Source organism: Acinonyx jubatus, chromosome B3, assembly GCF_027475565.1.
Source record: "Acinonyx jubatus isolate Ajub_Pintada_27869175 chromosome B3, VMU_Ajub_asm_v1.0, whole genome shotgun sequence".
Taxonomy (NCBI): Eukaryota; Metazoa; Chordata; class Mammalia; order Carnivora; family Felidae; genus Acinonyx; species Acinonyx jubatus.
This window is the reverse complement of record NC_069386.1, coordinates 133,951,483-133,971,786: the sequence shown is the minus strand read 5'-3', so window position 1 is coordinate 133,971,786 and position 20,304 is coordinate 133,951,483. Positions and strand designations below refer to the sequence as shown.

Here is a 20,304-nt window from a genome sequence, read left to right as displayed (position 1 = left end):
GATTCAAAATGATTATGCTATATAAGGCTGTTGTCTAATAAATGCCAATGAAAAAAGCAAACCTTTCCACTTCTGACAGGATAAGAAATATGTCTTATGGGGTTGTGTTATGGATATCACAGCAGTTGTTTAAAAATTAAATCATTTAATAAATTTTACAAGTTAGTAACGTATTTAAATGTGCCCATTCACTGGTATGGTGATTTAGTTATGAATTTTTAATTATTCGTCATTCACGAGCCATTGCTAATCATTAGTGGTCATTTAGTCATTTGGTAATTTAGGGAAATTTTTGTTCTCTTTCAAAGTGCAATATAAAGAAAGACCTTTAGAAAACAAGTATATGTGGTCTTTTTTGTAAGTTGGCGATGAAGCTTCTTTTTATGTATAAATTATCTGGTGAAGTTGTGCAGAAATTCAACTTCTCCTCAGCCTGGTTCTTCCTTTTCAAAAGCAACCCTTATTTTTGGTTTGTCTGGGAGCTTGTTTGACTGTCTCCATCATGCATGAAAAGCAAATGTACGCCAAATTTCCACTCTGCCTCCTCCGCTGCCAGGGTCTGACCTGTCTACGTCTTCTTAGGGAAGCTCTTTGGTTACAAGGTTGGTCATGCACACCTTCGTATCATAGGACTTAGGAGCGAATGGGGCTTCTGCGTTTCTGGCCAGGCCTCAGTGGATTTGTTGGCGTCTACATTTCAAAACAATCTACTGCTGGACCAGGGCTTTGCTTCATCCACAAACTGGAAAAAGCCCCCCATAGCACTGACATCCCTAGGGTGACCCTCTAGAAAATCTGAAGCCCAAAACTGCTGAAGGAGCTCAGTTTGCTAAATATGCTACTCTCTGTGAACATTCGACAAGACAAGGCAGCCTGAGAAAGACATTAAACAGATTTCAAGGAAGGATGGAAGAAGATACTCAACGGATTTTGGAGGTCAAGGTCTCAGGGAGGGAGAGGGCCCTCTTGGATTCCACAGGCCCCTTCACGCTGTCTCTCAGAGAACGCACACTCTTCTGGCGGTTCCTCGCAAAACGAGCCCTCTTGATCTTCCACAATGCCGCATCACTGAGATTAGCGACATTGGTCCTTACAGCAGTGATAGCTGTGCAAAAGGAATCAGATGTTATTTTCTTTAACAAGCTACATAGCACAACTAGTTTGAAACAATCTGTGGATATTTTCAAGATTAAAATACATCTTTCATGGATACATGAATAATTCATCTCTCTTTCTGTGGTGGGTCTTATATAAAAAGTCATCACTATAGGGGCACCTGGGTGGCTCAGTCGGTTAAGCATCCAACTCCTGATTTCTGCTCAGATCATGATCTCACGGTCATGACATGGAACCCTGCATCTGACTCTGCACTGGGCATGGAGTCTGCCTGGGATTCTCTCTCTCCCTCTTCCTCTGCCCCTTCCCAGCACTCTCGCTCTCAAAAAAAAAAGTCATCACTATTGCCTATCATGACTATTGCCTATGATTTTCCCTTTTTCTTATTTTTAATTTTTTAAAAATTTTATTTTAGGGAGAGAGTATGCAAGAGGGGCAGAGAGGCAGAAGGGAAGAGAGAAAGACTCTTAAGCAAGCTCCATGCTCAGTGCAGAGCTAGACACAGGGCTCAATCCCATGACCCTGGGATCATGACCTGAGCCAAAAATCAAAAGTCAGACATTCAATCGACTGAGCCACCCAAGCACCTCTCACCTATGATTTTTCTGTTTAGACTGTAAGATTGCATTGTCTAATTTTTATTATCACTGGATAAATGGTTGAGTGACCAACTTTTCCCATCTATTTAGAGCTGTAGGTAACTAACTGATTAATAAGCATTTATGAGTAAATTTGCAAAGTGTAAATATATCTCACAAAACTGTTCACAAACATTGCGTGATGACTGAATAATATTTAAGAAACATGCCATCAGAAATGGTTATCATAGGTCCTCAAGGAAATGAGAAGAGTTTTGAGGTTGGAATGCCAGAAAATGGTTAACCTATGGATTCCTAAAGAGTAACTCAATAAATATTTGATAAACTGAGTTCATGAAGTCAGGGTATCCTTCATAATGGGAAATTAAGTTACAGGCATAGTATTGTCTGCTTTTCTAGCAGGTACAAGAACAGTTACTGTGACTGTTTAAGGCAAGCTCTTCTTTTGCTTACTTGTAGGAAAAGGAAATTCTTTGTTACAATCCAAATGTAGCTGAGCTTCCAAAGAAAGTGTCTCAAATCTGTTGACAAAGAACTCCCAGCTCAAAGCAGGAATATCTTGCTTAAGAAAATGCAGGAGTAAAAGCTTGCTCAGTATTGTGGGTCGATCTTTAACCACAGTATCAAACTGGAAATCAAGACAAAGACACAGACCCTGGGGTAGAGAGGAGAGAAAAGGTAAGTCAGATGTAAACATCTAAGCTACTTCAAAGCAGCTACACTAAGCAAAGTCAGTAAAACGAGGTAACCTCCTCAATCCATACATATAATGTAATATAGGATAATATAATGTAGAATACTCCAACTAAAATCTTTTTTCATTGCAAGTCTGGTAGAAATAAAATACAGAAGAGGAACTTCTACTTGTAGAATCTCTCTTGAATTTTAGTTCAGAAATCTAAATTAAATGTATGTTATTAGTTTTTAGATGCATTCCCTAATAACCACTTGATCCAAATGCTCTCAAACCAATGTATCTTTTTTCAATGTCTGTAGTTTCTATCAAGAGAATCATACTGCCAAAGCTACATTGTAGAATACACAATACGGTTTTCTAATTCCCTTTCAATGCTATATTCTGTGGTTCTGAAAGGAAGTAAACTCATCTTGTCATCTTGGAATATGAGTGGAACACAGAATCTTAAAAAATCAAAGTTGGAATGGATTAAGCTTCCATTTCTCTAGTATATGAGCCTGCTTACCATTCCCCCCGCTCCTCTTTTAAAATTTATTTATTTAAATTCAAGTTAGTTAACATACAGTGTACTATTGGTTTCAAGAGTAGAACTCAGTGATTCATCACTCACATATAACACACAGTGCTCATCCCAACAAATGCCTTCCTTAATGCCCATCACCCATTTAGCCCATCCCCCCACCCATGAAACTTAAAAGCCATGCTTCACTCAACCATTCTATTAATTCATTCAACTCTCATCTGTTGAGTGCCTCCTACATTCCACACCCTGAGCAGGGATAGGACCAACAGAAAAGGACTATCCAGAAGACAACTGGGAATTTTTATCAGAGAAGATGTGAGTCCACACTTAGCAAAACCATCTCATTTCTCAGCTCCTGTGCTTTCTTCTTGGTCCCTTTTAGAGGAAGAACCTTTACTCTGGATTGGAAGCAGTGTATACACTCAATAGTTAAGAATGTGGACTTTATTATGACTCAGACCTGAGTTTGCTCTGCCACGTACTAGCCATGTGACTCTGAAAAAGTTACCTACCCCTTCTGACCCTCAGCTTCTCTATCTATAAAATGGGAACCCACAAGGTTATTGTGGGGATTAAATGAGACCATGGATGATGGGACACTTCTAATACACTGCCCTGGAAAGACAGGACCTATTTGACAAATTTTAACTTTTGCCATGATTATTAGTTTTAATTATAATGATATAATAATAAGCCAGGTGCCATTGTGGGGAAACAGGAGATCAGATCTTTGGAGGTTCTAGTCTCCATTCTACTACTAATTCACTCTGTGTCTTTTAAAAAGTCACATTCTGGGGCACCTGGGTGGCTTAGTCAGTTGAGTGTCCTACTTCAGCCTAGGTCATGATCTGGCGGTTCCTGAGTTCGAGCCCCACATCGGGCTCTGTGCTGACAGCTCAGAGCCTGGAGCCTATTTCAGATTCTGTGTCTCCCTCTCTCTCTCTGCCCCTCCCCCGCTCATGCTCTGTCTCCCTCAAAAAAAATAAAATAAAATAAAAAATAAAAAGTCACATCATCTCTCCGAGACTTGGCTTCTCCAATTATAAAATAAAGGTGCCAAACAAAATAAATGCACAACTCTCTCCAGGTCTCATATTTCATGTTCCTTTGACTTTAATTTGTGGTGTTTCATTTTGATAACATATTTGCCTTCTCATGTTTTGCTTTGATTTATACAATAATTCATCACGGAGATTTCTCTTAAAGTAACTAGCAATTAAAGACAAGATCTCCCAGCCCAGGAACCAACCAAATAGTATAAGATAAACCAGCTTAGTGTAAAAATCTGCCATAAAAAAAAAAAGTTATACCATAATTATATCTGTCAAAAGTGACATCGCCATATGGACAAAGAAAAGAAAGTATTGACAAATAAAAACAAAAGGTCTGTTAATAAGGTGTGGTTCTGGGATATTTTCCCATTTGAAAATTCTCACTGTTTTTGTCCTCCTTCTCCTCCTCCTCCTCCTCATCATCCTCATCATCACTACCGTATGTGTTTATACCACCACGATTTGGTTGACCAGAGCACCATCTGCAGAGCAGATAACACACATCTGAGGGCCGTCACCTGCAATGCCGGCCTCTTTATGGTGTCAAGCAGGAGACCGGCCCTGGTAGCCACGGCTGGGTTGACATCCTCCACAGCTGTCAGAAAGCAGCAGAAGGCATGTGCCAGGGAGTACTTCAGCAGGTGGTTTTTGGTGACTGAGTGAATATCCAAAAATCTACAAATTACAGCCACTTTCTCCACTGCAAAGTAAAAGGCAGAGGGGAAAAAAGGGGGGGGGGACATTTAATAAGCTAAGAACTGAACACATAAAGAAAAAGTTAACTCTGGGCCCCCACACACTATTTTGAAATACCAAAAGGAAATTTTAATGCCACCTTCTTGCATGTTCCATCTCATCTGGCAACAGAGACCATTTCTACCTAGTGCAGTACTTTCCTGTGGGTTTGCCTTTTTTTTTTTTTTTAATGGTCTTCCTCACTGTTTAATTCAAACTACATTTCAAACTATTCAAAATGTCTCCATGCTCATTTCTTTGTCCATTCCATAAGACCTTCTGTGGACCACACAGGGAGACAGGAGGTGTCCACCAGGCCTGGCTTTAGATTCTAGATCCCCTACTCCACCCTTAATATGTCATGATGTGAAATGACAACAAATGGACTTCCCAGGGCTATAGCAGCCACATATTTTTTATATGCAATATATGCTTTCTTACTTGATAGATTTTTTTAAATTAAGTTTCTTTATTTTAATTCTAGTACAGTTAACATACAGTGTTATATTAGTTTCAGATATGTAATACAGTGATTCAATAATTCCATACATTGCTCAGTGCTCATCATGGTAAGTGTACTCTTTAATCCCCATCACCTATTATCTCACCCATCCCCCCACCCTACTCCATAAGTCAGTCAGTCTAATTATTCTGAAACTCTATATTAAATGACTCCAGGGGCGCCTGGGTGGCTCAGTCGGTTAAACGTCCAACTTCAGCTCAAGTTGTGATCTCACAGTTCATGAGTTTGAGCCCCACATTGGGCTCTGTGCTGACAGCTTGGAGTCTGGAGTCTGCTTGGGATGCTGTGTCTCCCTCTCTCTCTGCCCCTTCCTTGCTCATGCTCTGTCTCTCTCTGTGTCTGAAAAATTAATAAACATTGAAAAAATTATATTAAATGACTCCAGGCACCCTTAAAACATGGCTTTATAAGAAGTTAAAGTAACTAGTTAAGTAATAGAGTGCCATGAAAATAAAACTTCCAGTACTTTGTTGAAAGCATTCCAGCAGCCTAGAATATTCTTCCTGTTCTTCTCTACTTATTGCTATTGCATCATCTTAAAGAATATGCTGCTGAGATTCTACTTGTTCTGTAAAGTCTACTCTGACCTAGAATGGCCTTTTGGTCCCATGAACTCCTACAAAAATACTACTCATTTACATCCTATTCATTTACATAAGACATTTGTGTGCTCATATATAGCTATACGACATGTCTTCTTTTGTGGTCTTGAGTTATATTTGTATCTTTACTTTCTTTTTAAAAAATTTTTTTTAACGTTTATTTACTTTTGAGAGACCGAGAAAGAGACAATGTAAGCAGGTGAGCAGTAGAGAGAGAGGGAGACACAGAATCTGAAACAGGCTCCAGGCTCTGAGCTGTCAGCCCAGAGCCCGACGCGGGGCTCAAACCCACAGACTGCAAGACCGTGACCTGAGCTGAAGTCGGACACTTAACCAACTGAGCCACCCAGGCGCCCCTGTATCTTTAGTTTCTTAACCTCCTACATGTTTATATTTGGCTTTATCAATTAAATTAGTAGTTTCTTGAGAGCAGGAATCTGCTCTTACATTTCTTTTTATTGGTCCCATAGTATCTAGTACATATAATATTTATCAGTAAATTCACCAATTCACTTATTTTAAAAACATATACTTAAAAATATATTTATATATTTAAAAATGTGTGTGTGTGTGTGTGTGTGTGTGTGTGTGTGTGTGTGTAACTAAGAAACTATCCCAGGTACTTGGAGGAAGATGGAAGTAAGTGGAAAATGAATTGTTACAGACTCAATGTTTGTGTTCCTCTCCCTCCACACCAAAATTTGTATGTTAAAGCCCTAACCCCAATGTGATGGCATTTGGAGGTGGGGCTTTTGGGAGATAATTAGGTTTAAATGAAATCATGAGGGCAGGGCCCCCATGATGGGATTTGTATCATTATAAGAAGAGGAAGGGAACCAGAGCTTTCTATCTTTCTCTCTACCATGTGGGACACAGAGAGGAGGCAGTCATCTACAAGACAGGGAGGGAGCCCTTCCCAAGGAACCATATGTGTCAGCACCTTGACCTTGGACTTCCCAGCCTCCAGAACTGTGAGAAATAAATGTCTGCTGTTTAAGTCCCCCAGTCTACGGTGTTCTGCTACTACATGAGCAACCTAAGCACACTAACATATGAGTCATTCACAAGTCTTGGTTTAAAAGTCAAGTCAACTAAAAGAAATAGGACAGGCACAGCTATAACTGAAATGTAATTTTTAAAGCTATAAATGCCACTAATGAGGTATAAATAAAATGCCAAGGAGACCAAGAGATAAAGAAATAACTTTCCACTGAGGGAACCAAGAAGGTGGAACTCACTAGTGGCATTTGAAAGAGGATCAAATAGAGGCAGCATTTGAATGGACCTTGAAGGAAAGAGGATTTCAGATGGACAGCAGAGGGGCCAAGGCAAGGGTGATGGGAAGCAGGAAGCGATGGGGAAACTGCAAGCGTATGTTAGAAGAGTTCGAAATGAGGCTGCAAACACTCACATTTAGACATCCAATGCGACAACATTGGATTTATCATATAAACCAGCCCCAGGGATTCACCTGGCACTAAAAAATAAGAACTCTTTGAGGTGGCTACAGATTACAGATGAACTCTTAACATATAACAGTCAACTCATCTAATGGAACTTCCATTTCTTGGAGGAATTTTGGACACACTAAAATACACAGAACCATTCAGTAAGGCACACCATGGCACGTGGGCCCTGCTTGGTGCTCCCTAAGAATAGGAGCCCTAGCAGACTGGGATGACAGTGAAGGCAGCAGATGCAAGGCTATAAGAACATGTCCAGGTTCCTTCCTTACCATGTTCCTCTGAGCACCTGCCATTCTAAGCACCAAGAAATTATACCCATCACTGCACCAGACTTGGTCCCTAATGTTTCAATGGCAAGGGCATAACAGCAGACTATCAAACTTCACTGAATTGCCTGCAGACTTTGTTAAAAATGTAGATTCCTGGCCTTACCAAAAATCTGCACTTTTAACATCCCCAGTTACTTTGTACCATGTTGTATTATATATTATGTTGACCACATAATATCATGTGTTATGTTGACTATATAACTTATCATTCAAGCCAGGATCTATTTGAGAGTAAACAATTGTACAATTAATAAATGTACCTAGAAAACAGTCATAAAATAGGACTATCCCAGGCAAACCTGAACAGGGTCTTCCTCCATAAGAACCACTTTGCAAAATACTATTATAGAGGAAGCTCGATTAAGTTGAACCACCAAAGAACACTAGCAAGGAAGACAGCACTCTTTAAAAAGAAAGGAGAAAAGGGAAAGCCAACAAGAGACATCATGACTGGACATCTGGTTTACCTTGTAACCCCAAGAGAATTTTTAAGCTAACACAGAGGTTACCTGCTTCAAACCTCATCTTCCAGTCTTTGCTGTTGAAATTGCCATTTATAATTGTCCAGAAGATGTCAGCACCATGAGGAAGTGACAAAGCATGGAGAAGCAGAGGAACTGCTAATGAAGACAGTTGGGAGAACTCAGATTTGACGACTCTCCACAGGCTGAGGAAGCAACAAGAAGCAAAGTGGTCAAAGTTATGATAATGTTTCTAGACAACAAATATGAGGGTGCCTGGGTGGCTCAGTCGGTTAAGCGTTCGACTTCGGCTCAGGTCATGATCTCACAGTTTGTGAGTTTGAGCCCCACATCGGGCTCTATGCTGACAGCGTGCAGCCTGCTTAGATCCTCTGTCTCCCTCTCTCTCTGCTTCTCCCCCAGTCACACACATGCTCTCTTTCTCTCTCTCTCTGTCTCAAAAATAAATAAACTTTTAAAAAAAGGAAACAAATACAATCATCTTAGTTTATGGGAAATGTCGTTAACAAGTGACTGGTAGGAATGTTTTTGGTGAAATTACAGTCATCCACAAGACTATAAACCTCTGGTAAACTTTTCCTATGCTCTGTTCTGTTCATTTTTTTAAAGAGATTCCTTTTATGTAACAACATAGGAAAACACCACTTAATATTACAAATTAACATAAAAATTAAAAATCGTATATTAGAAATCAGATATATAAATGAGCAATGAGTTAAACACTATACAAAACTGACATTAGTTCTGGGAGTGAAAGTGATTCTTTTTTTAAATTTTCTTATAATGAACATCTGGGGAATTTTGTTGGTTTTGCCTGCCCAGCAGCCTTTTCCTCTTTATTCTAGCAAAGAACAACTCTTTCTCTGTTAAGAACAGCCTCTCCACCCACTGGCAGGCCTGTCATTCAAGGTCTCCCCCTTCCTTAATCATTAAGAGTGAACACAAAACCAAGGTTTTTCAAAGTAGTTGAAGGAAGCAAACCATATACTAGAGCTGACAGAAAACCATCTCAGTGACACAAAAAAAACCCCTTGGATTTCACCAGTTCCATATGGCCTTCCCAATTCTCTAAGGCAGCCTTGTTTGAAATTAGGAAAATAATGTCCTTCCCCAGATCCCATCATTGTCCATCATGGCTTTGGTATCAGAGTGGTACTTTGAGGAAAAACCTTGGCTACGTAGCCCAAAGGCCAAGGTGGAGACCCCAGAGCACCAACAATTGATTTGGCCTGGGTCAATGGCCTGTAAGATGCTGCTTTAACAACAAAAGTCAGTCCACATAGGATTCCCACTCCCATGGAATGCACAGAGCTTCTGCCTAACTACTCCTGACCCTGCTCCTTCAATGGCTTTTGCCTGGATTTGCTCATCCTTCTGTCCAGATCAGTCCTAGTCTTCCCCATATCCAGCTCAGCCAGGTCTACCCTTCCACCAGCTCCTCCCATTACACCTGTAGAGTCGCCATTTTATCATGAGGAAAGTTCTGGAGACCCTCCACCTTTCCCATTGTATGCTTCTGTACTGGTTTGAACCGTATTCCTACCCAAAATATTCCTAATCCCAACTAAGACTTCTTTTCCTTCTCTTTCATATTTTTCTCCCAAATATCAATCCTCCTCTGATTTCATTTGCCTCCCATCTTAGCCTGGATCCCAGAGTCAACCATTTCCTTACTCTAAAATTCCTTGTCCCCCTGACTTCTACCAAAATCACAAATCCCCACTTCTGAATAAACCCACATTGCCCCCTTTTCTCATCCATTCTCAGACCCCCGGGACTAACTTGTCCTACTAATTCCTGCTAACTTGATCCACCACAAACTGGTGCTAACTAATTTCAGCTTGACCCTGAAGCTGGTCATTCTTAGATTACTTCTGGTGGACACCCTGCTGCTTTCTTCTATGAGTTATTCCATACTTTTTCCCGTGTTCCTTGAGCTCCCAACCTAATCTCTATCCTCCTCCCTCTCAGGAAAAGACATTAGCACTCATTATTCTTAAGGTTCAGTAATGAGCTCTCTTTGACACTTTATTTCTCTTTTCCTTAAAATATATTTCCTTACAAAGGAAAGAACATCCTTCCTCTCTTCCACCCACCCTTTGTTCTTGATCACATATTCTTGCCTTCCAGGACCTGGCTCTACCAACTACTCCCTTTCCTCTGAGCCATTCCACTGACAATAAATATTTTCAGATCTTTATCCTAAAAAATCTTTGACATCTACTCCTTTTCCCCTCTAAATATCTGATCTCTCTCTTCCTTCTCTAATAAACTTTTTAGAAGAAAGTTCTGTGTTATATCTTTACATTCCCAAAGCCCTTGCAATATGCTCTTTGCACTCCCTTAAATGTGGGTGGTCCCTAAGGATCCCTCTCTAAGGATCCATATTCATGCTATTAAAGTACAACTCTGACCCTGTTCACTGTTTTAAGATCTTCCATAGATCTCCAAACATCATAAAATGAAGTCCTTATCTTCAAGGCTATTCACACTTGCATCCCAACCTACTTCTCTAGCTTTATTTTCCATTACTCCCCTAAAGCCACACCATGCAGCAAAAAATAAAACCTTGGTACCACCTAAGTATGCACTACTCACTTCTTGTCCCTTCCTTCTAACCCTGCCATCTTTACTCTTGACATTCCAACTTTCCACAAAATGTCCTGCCCATCTCACATCTCTACCTGTTAAAATTTTATCATCCTCTCAATGTCCATCCAAATGGTATCTGTTCCTGAGCCCTTCTCTAGTCAACCAGAAATGACCACTCCCACCCTCAAACTATCCAAATAGTCCATCACACATCCCTTGGATTGACAGTGACTCACATATACACAGGGTGACCATGTGTCTCAGTTTAAACCAGATCTTAGTCTACTTAATACTTATTGTTTGAGGTCATTATGAACATCACCCCTTCTTCATTCTCAAAAGTAGACCAATGTGAAGAGCAAATTATGTGGTCACCTTCTGTAAAAATAGTATTCACCCCCTTCCAAACTAGATTGTGAATTCCCAAAGTGCCTAGAATAAAAACATGTATCATAAACCCCCAATAATATTTGTTGAATGAATGACTCAATAAATGAAAAAATGAGCGAAGACAGATAAAGCGTCAAGTCAGTTTTGTCACCAAAACTTTTCTTACCACTTCGTTCTCTTACATATAAATGAGGATAATATTTTTCTGACTTCCTTCCTGGAAGACAATAACAGTTACTTTAAGGTTCTCAGGAAGAAAAACTCTATATAAATCCAGGGCAATATTTTATTATTTTTCTTAAAATGCTTCAAAAGTCTCTAAAAATTACCTTATCAGACAATATGCAGAGAGATTTCTGATGTCTGTTAGCACTTCTATTTCAAGTAAGAAATTGAGTAAGTCTTTAGTAGTAATGTTATACTAGATAATACTATGTATAGAGTAACTTAGCACATGTTGACATTTTTCTAGGGGACACTATATTCTTAAGCCATCCAACAACTGATTACTAACTATTCCTTTTTTTGCCTTTTCTATTTCTAAAGAATCTAGCATTTTTCCCCTTCCCCTCCCCCACGGTCTTCTGTTAAATTTCTCAAGATCCACATGAGTGCAAATATATGGTATCTTTCTCTGACTTATTTCACTTAGCATAATACCCTCCAGTTCCATCCACATTGCTTGCTATAAATGGCCAGATTTCACTCTTTCTCATTGCCAAGTACTATTCCACAGAGAATAAACTGAGGGCTAATGGGAGGGTGGAGGAGAGGGGAAAGTGGTTGATGAGCATTGAGGAGGGCACTTGTTGGGATGAGCACTGGGTGTTGTATGGAAGCCAATTTGACAATAAGTTATATTTAAAAAATAATAAATAAATAAAGAATCTAGCAAACAAAATTACTATTCCTCATGTTTACATACTTAAAAATCAGACTCAAAGAAATAGAAGTTATACCTATGACAATAAAAACAAAGAATGTTCAGTCCCTATTAGCAGAAGACAGAAAATAAATTAAAGTGAAATGATATTGATCATTAACTATCCATGATTTATTGATTGTTCAATATTGATATGCCAATTAATTTTATTGATACAAAGGAATAGACAAAAATTTATCAGGCAAACATAAGACAGTGCCTACGATATGTTTTTAAAATTTTTTTTACAGTTTATTTATTTATTTTGAGAGAAAAAGAGACAGCACAAGTGAGGAAGGGGCAGAGAGAGAGGGGAAGAGGGAGGATCCCAAGCAGGCTCAGCACTGTGAGAGCACAGAGCACAACCTGGGGTTAAACCCATGAAACTGTGAGATCATGACCTGAACCAAAACAGAGTCAGATGCTCAACCAACTGAGCCACTCAGGCATTCCTACAATATGTTTTTAAAAGTTAATAAAAATGAACTGATTAAACTCATAAGGTAAGTAAAAATACAAAAACCAGGAGTTTCCTAAACTTGAGCTGTAATCAGAAAATATAATGAATGGAAAAAAGTAAGGTTTGTAATAACACTAAAATTTCTTTCTGGAAAAGAACAACAACAACAAAAAAGGCAGAATGAAAATAATGAAAAACATTTGAGGAAAATAAAAGAGGACTTGAATAGAGAAGTCTTATAATTTTTTAAAGGAAATGTTCTTAATTAATCTATACATTTATTTCAAATTTCATCAAAACCCAAATAAAATTTGAAATTAAAAAAATCTATATAAAGTCTTTTAAGAAAAATAGACATTGGAGAAAAGCAAAGATAATTATAAGATTAACGAGACTGCCCTAAAATATAATAAATGATATACTGAAGTTAAAAAAAAAAAAAAGTCATTCCTATTGGCGATTGGGCTGTCCAGGCTCCCAGAAATGACCCAAATGAGTTGGTAAGACTTGTCCTAACTTTGATTTTCATAGCTAAGGTCTAAAATAGAAACAAACAAACAGGAAGACATACCTTGCAATCAACATATGATCCTGAATGTAGGCTAAAAATTGAGGATGGTCTTTTCTAGCGATGTATAAACACTCTCCATGTAGACAGAGAATCTTCAGGCAATTGAGCATATTAAAAAGAATGTCTGGCTCTTCAAACTTAGCCATTTCCTATGCACAGAACCACATGGTTACTGAGTTACCCTAAACAGCAATGCCACCAAAGCAAACCCTTAAATATCTCAAAAAACATACCTGGAAAATGGTGTATATTAGTCTCAAAGTTACTGGAAGCTGTTGGTAGCAAAACTTTCTCTCAGTGTCATTCTTTATTGCTGTGAAGAAATTATTACACAAAGGTTAGCATACCTCTTCCTTTCCCACCACTCATGACCTGATAAAGACCATAAAACCAAGAGGAGTAGAAATAAATATATACTACATTAAAAGGCATGTTATGTAATGCTTTTATTGCCTTTCCAGGGTAGCATATATCCCTTCTATGATGCAATTTCAGGAAACCTTCTAGATTCAGGGTTCTCAGCTTCCCTTTTCCACTGTAGCCCACCATATATTCAGATGTCCTTGACTCCCTAAAGCCACTCCATCCCAGCCCTATGTTCCTGTGGTCAGAGAGTTTGGCTGCTACCTATAGGGGCCTGGTGTCTGACTAGGTATGCCTTCCTTATTGAAAAGGAGATAAGAAGGTATTAAAGAGAGGTATTCAGGTTGTATTAGCACCTAAGGAGGAATTTATCCCATGGACTCATGCCAAAGGGAATTTTTTTAAATGTTTTATTTATTTTTGAGAGATAAAGAGAGACTGAGCACGAGCAGGGTAGGGGCGGGGGTGGGGGGCGGGGGTGGGGAGACACAGAATCCAAAGCAGGCTCCAGGCTCTGAGCTGTTAGCACAAAGCCTGACATGGGGCTCAAACTCACAAGCAGTGAGATCATGACCTGAGCTGAAGTCAGTTGCTTAACCATCTGAGCCACTTAGGCACCCCTGAATATGCCTAACTTCTTTAAGACACCTAGAGGGGCGCCTAGGTGGCTCAGTCAGTTAAGTGACCCACTTCGGCTCTGGTCATGATCTCACAGTTTGTGAATTCGAGCCCTGCTCTGGGCTCTATGCTGACAGCTCGGAGCCTAGAGCCTGCTTTGGATTCTGTGTGTGTGTCTCTCTCTCCGCCCCTACCCTGCTCATGCTCTCTCTCAAAAATAAACATTAAAAAATATTTTCTTTAAAGAAGTTAGGCATATTGAAGTCAGAACAACTACTCATGATTTTATTTTCCTGTGAGTCTAATACCTTTGCTCCTACAGTGGGGATGGTGGTCTGTGGTACATGAGACATGCTAGAGAAAAGAATTCACAAGTTAGCCAGATGTAAAAACTAATCTAAAATGTTTTCAAATCACTATTCTAAGTTTTGGCAATTACTGGAACCAGAGACAACAGGAGTCAAACTCTCTTAGCATATACACTAAATAGTTCATTAGCAATCTTGCACTTGACTGTTATTTTAATATCTTTCTTTTTTTTTGAGAGAGAGAGAGAGAGAGAGAGAGAGAGAAGGAAAGAGGGGCAGAGGGAGACAGAGAGAACTTCAAGCAGGTGATTGGATCATAAGTGAAATCCTTGCTTCCTTTGGGGCCTGGGGCACAGAAGCTGCATGAGCTCAAGTTCCACTGGCTCTCTCCCAAAACCCTCTGCTTTGGCCAAATGCCCTATATGGCTGTTGAGAATGCCAGAACCCTCCTTTCCAGTAGTTCAGCCTTGGATCAGAGCTACTTCTCCAGTGAGAACATGATACGCCATAAGAAGGAAGGTGCTGCTAACGTGACAGGTTTTGTTGATAAGCACGTGCTGCCAGAAAGATGCTCAGTGACCGCAGCTCTACTAGGAGCACATCCTGGACCTGCTCACTTCATAATCTGAGGGGGAATGGTTCATTTGCACCAGTCTCCACTAGGGACACCAAGCCTGAACTTGCCCAAGTCGGCAGTAATCTAAAAAACCAGGGCTCTGAACGTTAGGCCTGTGCAAACTGGGATATATGCCAGAGTTCACCTACCAGCATGCTCTGTGGACTCGGCGCGACTGCCTGGGTTCTCCCCATGCTTGGTTGCTGGATTCTCCTCCTCCTCACCTTCAGGGCCTATAATAAACTCTGGTCTGGAAGAAAGGAGGCTGTCCTCAAGGCTGTCTGTGGGCTCCTGAAACAAATACGACAAGCAGCCAGGTGAGCAGCCTGTTGGGGAGGTAATGAATGGTTTCCCTAAGTTCAATAAAGATCGACTGAGTGCCAGCTGTGTCCCAGCCCTGTACTGAGCCCCAAAGGGCAAATGCACCTGCCTCAGAAGAAATTTGAGTTTCTTTCCATACTAATTAAAGGAGATTTGGGTCAGCTGTTACCAAAACATGTTAATTCCCTTGAAATAAATATGGAAAAATCTCAAAAACATTGCTAAATCGGCCTAGGTCGGCTTTCCCTATGAGCCTGTCTCACTCACCAAGTGATTCCAATCCATGCACATTTTGTTCAGTAATAGGACTTAATTAGCAGGGAATAATAAAGGGCTCATAGCAGTATATTAAGACACAAACACTGGTTGTCCAGAGAAACCAAATTTTTAGGAGCAAGAAATTGCTATAACATGTGAGTTAAACAGAGTTAGGTATGGCAACCCAAGTGTTCATCAACAGATGAACAGATAGACAAAATGTGTTATATACATACAGCGAAACATTAGCCTTAAAAAGGAAGGAAGTCTGACACACGCTACGACATGAATGAACCTTTAGGACACTGTGCTAGGTGAAATAAGCTAATCACAAAAAGGACAGTTATCGCATGGTTCTAGATATATGAGGTCTCTACAGTAAGTCAAATTCAGAGATACAGAAAAATACAATGGTGGTTTCCAGAGACTAAGAGGAAGGGGGACGACAGGGAACTACTGCTTAGGGGATATAGAAGTTCAGTCATGCGAGATGAAAAAGTTCTGGAGATTGGCTGTACAACTATGTGAATATCCTGAACACAATGTATTTATAGATAATACATGTCATATATAATATATATATATAAAACAAGCTACAAATACAGGTGAAATTGGAAAGATTAAGTGAGAGAGAGAGCACTCCTATGGCTGCCACTTAAAACATCCATCTCCAATTATCCTTCTACCAGCCTTCTTCTTTCCTTCAAGTCCCACTTCAAATATCCTCTTTTAAAATCATACTATTTTGGTAACACTTTAACCACCACACATTTTCTCAAGAATTATTTGACAGCCAGCTCAAAGTGAGGAGATCAAGACGGATGAAGTGCTAGGACACCCACAAGAAAATGAGCACAATGGCTGGGAGGGCCCTGAAGAATATCTCTGCCAACTTCACAATTTTGTTAAGGCTGAACCGGTCCCTAGGTCACCCATGAGCAAGGTACTAAATCAAACTATAAAGTGAGTTGCATGAAATTCGATATGGTAAAGAGTTTCCTGCTATTTACTGACTCCTCAACATTCACCCACGTGTCTGGAATCATCCTGCTAGGTGGCAGGGACTGGTGTTGTCCATCTTGCATACTAGCTTAAGCCTTCTGCTAGCCCCCATGTCACATCATCGCCCTTTTATCCCCTGCCTGTCCCAGGAAGAGAACTAAAGAGCGAAGGGGGCTGACATGCACAGTGAAGACCATGCATTCTAGGGCACAGCCCTCTTTTATTGATGGGCATCTCTCCCATAAAATTTGAGAGAGGAGAACAGAATCCTTTGGGCTCACTTCCAAATTTGTTACTTCCAGCACATGACAAATGTCAAAAGCATCATGCACATGGGAGATTATTTGGATGGCTCAGTTCCTCCACACTTCTGCTTATTCCTCGCTTCCTGGGATGGTGCTGGGAAAATGGACACAGTAGAGACAGCCTGCTGGGGACAGGGTAGGGCTCGGGACATCTGCCTCCATCACCTTCACCCTTTCATTCCCTCCCTGAAAGAGAAGTCTGTACTTCATGCAGCCACACCCTCAGCTGATTCTGTTCTTGAGCACACACTCCTGGAATCCATGGTTACTCCCATCCCCAAGGGCATAGAGGACCCTCAATCTCAAAATCCCCTGGGCACAGTCAATCCTTTATTTTTCCTCTTTTCTCTTCATGTGAGCGACTATTCCTTCTTTTCTGAAACTGCCTCCTACCTTGGTTTTGGAGTTCTTGTTCTCCCCTGGCTCTTCCCCTGTGTCTCTGGCACCTTCTCAAATTGTTTCTGGTCCTCAGTTCTCCTGTTTTCCCTCTTAACAGTTGGTACTTCCCAGAATGCTAGCGAGGCTCTTTTCTCATTCTATGCAACCCAACACAATATGCTGGCGGCTCCAAACTTTTATCTACTTCTGACCTTCTTCCTAAAACCAGATCCACATACCCGCTGGTCATGACAACCTCACCAGGATATCTGAAGGCATCCCAATCCACCATGTCTGAATGTGCCTGCGTCATGCCCACTCCTGTCAAAAAGATCACTTGTACACCAGTAAAAATCTTCTATAAATGGCAACATTATCAGTTCCCAAGCCAGAAAACATGGGTTTGTCCTCAACATTTGCATACCTCAATGCCAACTAAATCAGCACTGCTGATTCTCTTTCCTAAAAATCCACCAGGCCTGCCCCTTCTCTTATCCCCACCACCATTGCTTTAATTCAGACTTGCCCATTTCCTCCCTGAGTGACCACATTAACCTTCTGACTAGATGCCTGTCCCCAGGGCCCAAATCCTCCAATCCCTCTTCTCCAATGGCAGAATGAATTTCTCAGATTCATCACATTGTATCACCACCCTGATTAAATTCTTCAGCAGTCCCCCATTCACCAAGACAAAATTCAAACTTCTTAGTTTGGCAGGCAGAGCCCTTAATGAATGTGAAAATAAGACCGAGTCCATCTTGCCTGACTCAGCTTTCATTCACTACTTTCCCATTCTGCTCACTGCTCCAGCAACACTGAACTGCTTGCAGTTTCCTGAATGTATCATTCCCTGCTTTCTTCTGTATCACTAAAACAGAGAGTTTTCTGGGTCTCCAAAGTCCTTCTCTCCTACCACCTTCCTTTCATTAACTCCACTCCTTTTAGATATGAACCCAGGAGCTCTCTCCTTCCTACCATACCTCCAGGCTGGATATGCTGACCCTTGTCTGCCCCCACGGTCCCCTTGTTCAGACCTCACCCAGCACACTAATCACTGTGTCTAATGGTTTTTCATTTATTTAAACATCTCTTTGATTAGACTATAAGCTTCTTGATTTTAATTTGTTTTTTTTTTTTTTAAGTTTATTTATTTTTGAGAGAAAGAGAGAGAGAGAGAGCACAAGAAGGGGAGGGGCAGAGAGAAAAGGACTGTCAGCATTGGAGCCTGATGTGGGGCTTGAACTCATGAACCATGAGATCACGGCCTGAGCTGAAATCAAGAGTCAGACACTTAACCGACTGAGCCACCCAGATCCAATTTTAATTTGTTTTCACATCATCTAGAACTGTGACTTTTTTTTTTTTTGGTTAAGTACCCAATGACAATGTTGAAAGACCATACTACAGGGATGTTATTTTGCAACACATAGGACAAATGAGTTCAGTAGGTGGAAAGGTATTTAAAAACTGTAGAAAAAATTTACTGTATGTATGTTACACCTCAAATGGATTTTTTTAAGAAGTCCCTTTCTACTTAGATAAATATTAGTGGAAAAGAAGAAAAAGAGAAGAAAGTAAACAAAGGCCCGAATAATACAGATCCATCTACCTTTGATGGTGTGAGGGTATTTGGGTGATGTGTGTGTCTTAAATGAAAACTGGCTAAACAGTAAGTAACTAATGTATGGAGTAGCTAATGAATGGCATATGTTAGTTGTTTCCTATTGAAACAGTTTTCTTGGAAAGCAGGAAATGAAGCAAAGTCTTTACCAGTTGTTGATGAAGTCAATGGGTTTTCCAAACCAGGGTTACCTAGGAATTCTCAATACCCATATCCAATCTATGTCCTCGATATTTGATACGTATATTTTATAGTTTTCACTGTTATCTGAACTTTGTAATAAAAGTTATTTCTGGAATACCAGTAATGCTTTGTATTTATGAAAATTGTATGAATGGATGCTCCACAACACTAACTCAAGACTCAAGAATTCTGTATGATATAGCTCCAGCTCATATCCCTTTCCACGAGCATAAGTTGATGGAAGGAACAGGAAAATTTCTCTTTTACCACAGTCTCACATATAACTCAGCATAGAGCATAATGTAATATTGGAAGAAGACACCATTATACATGCTTCTACAGGCATTATCACTATCAGACAAGGGCAACCTCATTTTTTTAACTTCTTACCACCAGCCGGCTTTCTTCTTTAGGAGCCAGTCTCTCCAAGAGTTCACAAGCAAGCTGATAGCAGAGAATACTAGACTGACATAAGTTACACTCAATTGCCTTTTCTTCCTTCTGGCAGGTGTGGGAGCCCCCCCAGGGAGCTTGGAAGACATTGTTTATAATGGAAATAATGTCCTTTGATAAACTGTGCTCTAAACCCATCGTAATCCCATCATCTTGTAACTCCATCTGAAAGACATCAAAATAAAGGCCAAAAAAAACCAAAAAACAAAAAAGAAAGAAAGAAAGAAAAAAAGGAAAGAAAGAAAGAATGAGAAAAAAGAAGAAGGAATTTGGTCCTTTTGTCCAATATTCCACTGGCATACTAAATGGGGATAAAATTTACTAACTAACAACAATATTAAGTTATTTAAAGATGATAAGAATTATAGACCATGAATATATATTGCTTTCCATGGATTCTTCTAAAAAGACTCTAAACACAAGACACACAATGGGAATTATTTTTAAAATCACGTAGGACATTTTAAAAAGTTGTTTTTTAAACTTATCACTTTATGAGATTTTACACATTAAAAAAAATGCTGCTCCTCACCTAACGTCCAGATCTTGGTTTCTAAATACCATTTATCCATTATCCACTAAGAGGAACCAGCGCTCCTTGGAGAAATGGCTGATTTCAAGGTTGGGGCGAGGAAAACATAAAATGAGCCTGGAACATCTTGTTATGCCAGAAATTGAGGAAGTGTTCAAGGAATGACTGGGATATGTCAATAGAACACAGGAGCCAGTCTAAAGGGACTCCCACTGGTCAAATACAGGACAATATGAACACCAAAATGAATAATCATAGTAACAGATTTTAACTTACTGAATGAAATA

At 40.0% G+C, this 20,304-nt stretch overlaps 1 protein-coding gene across 20 annotated transcripts in view; it reads right to left on the bottom strand.

Annotated features, from left to right (window-relative positions):
* Positions 1-20,304, bottom strand: part of UNC79 (unc-79 homolog, NALCN channel complex subunit) — a 315,670-nt gene that overhangs the window by 106,795 nt on the left and 188,571 nt on the right. For 19 of the 20 annotated variants that reach the window (XM_053224882.1, XM_053224883.1, XM_053224884.1 and 16 more), the window contains 8 exons: positions 19,423-19,650; positions 15,114-15,255; positions 13,293-13,372; positions 13,060-13,208; positions 8,152-8,309; positions 4,506-4,687; positions 2,169-2,370; positions 926-1,105 (listed from right to left, as the gene is read on the bottom strand). In XM_053224882.1, coding sequence (XP_053080857.1) covers positions 926-1,105; positions 2,169-2,370; positions 4,506-4,687; positions 8,152-8,309; positions 13,060-13,208; positions 13,293-13,372; positions 15,114-15,255; positions 19,423-19,650 — 1,321 coding nt within the window. The remainder of the gene's footprint in view (positions 1-925; positions 1,106-2,168; positions 2,371-4,505; positions 4,688-8,151; positions 8,310-13,059; positions 13,209-13,292; positions 13,373-15,113; positions 15,256-19,422; positions 19,651-20,304) is intronic. The other variant, XM_053224880.1, reaches the window with a different exon arrangement.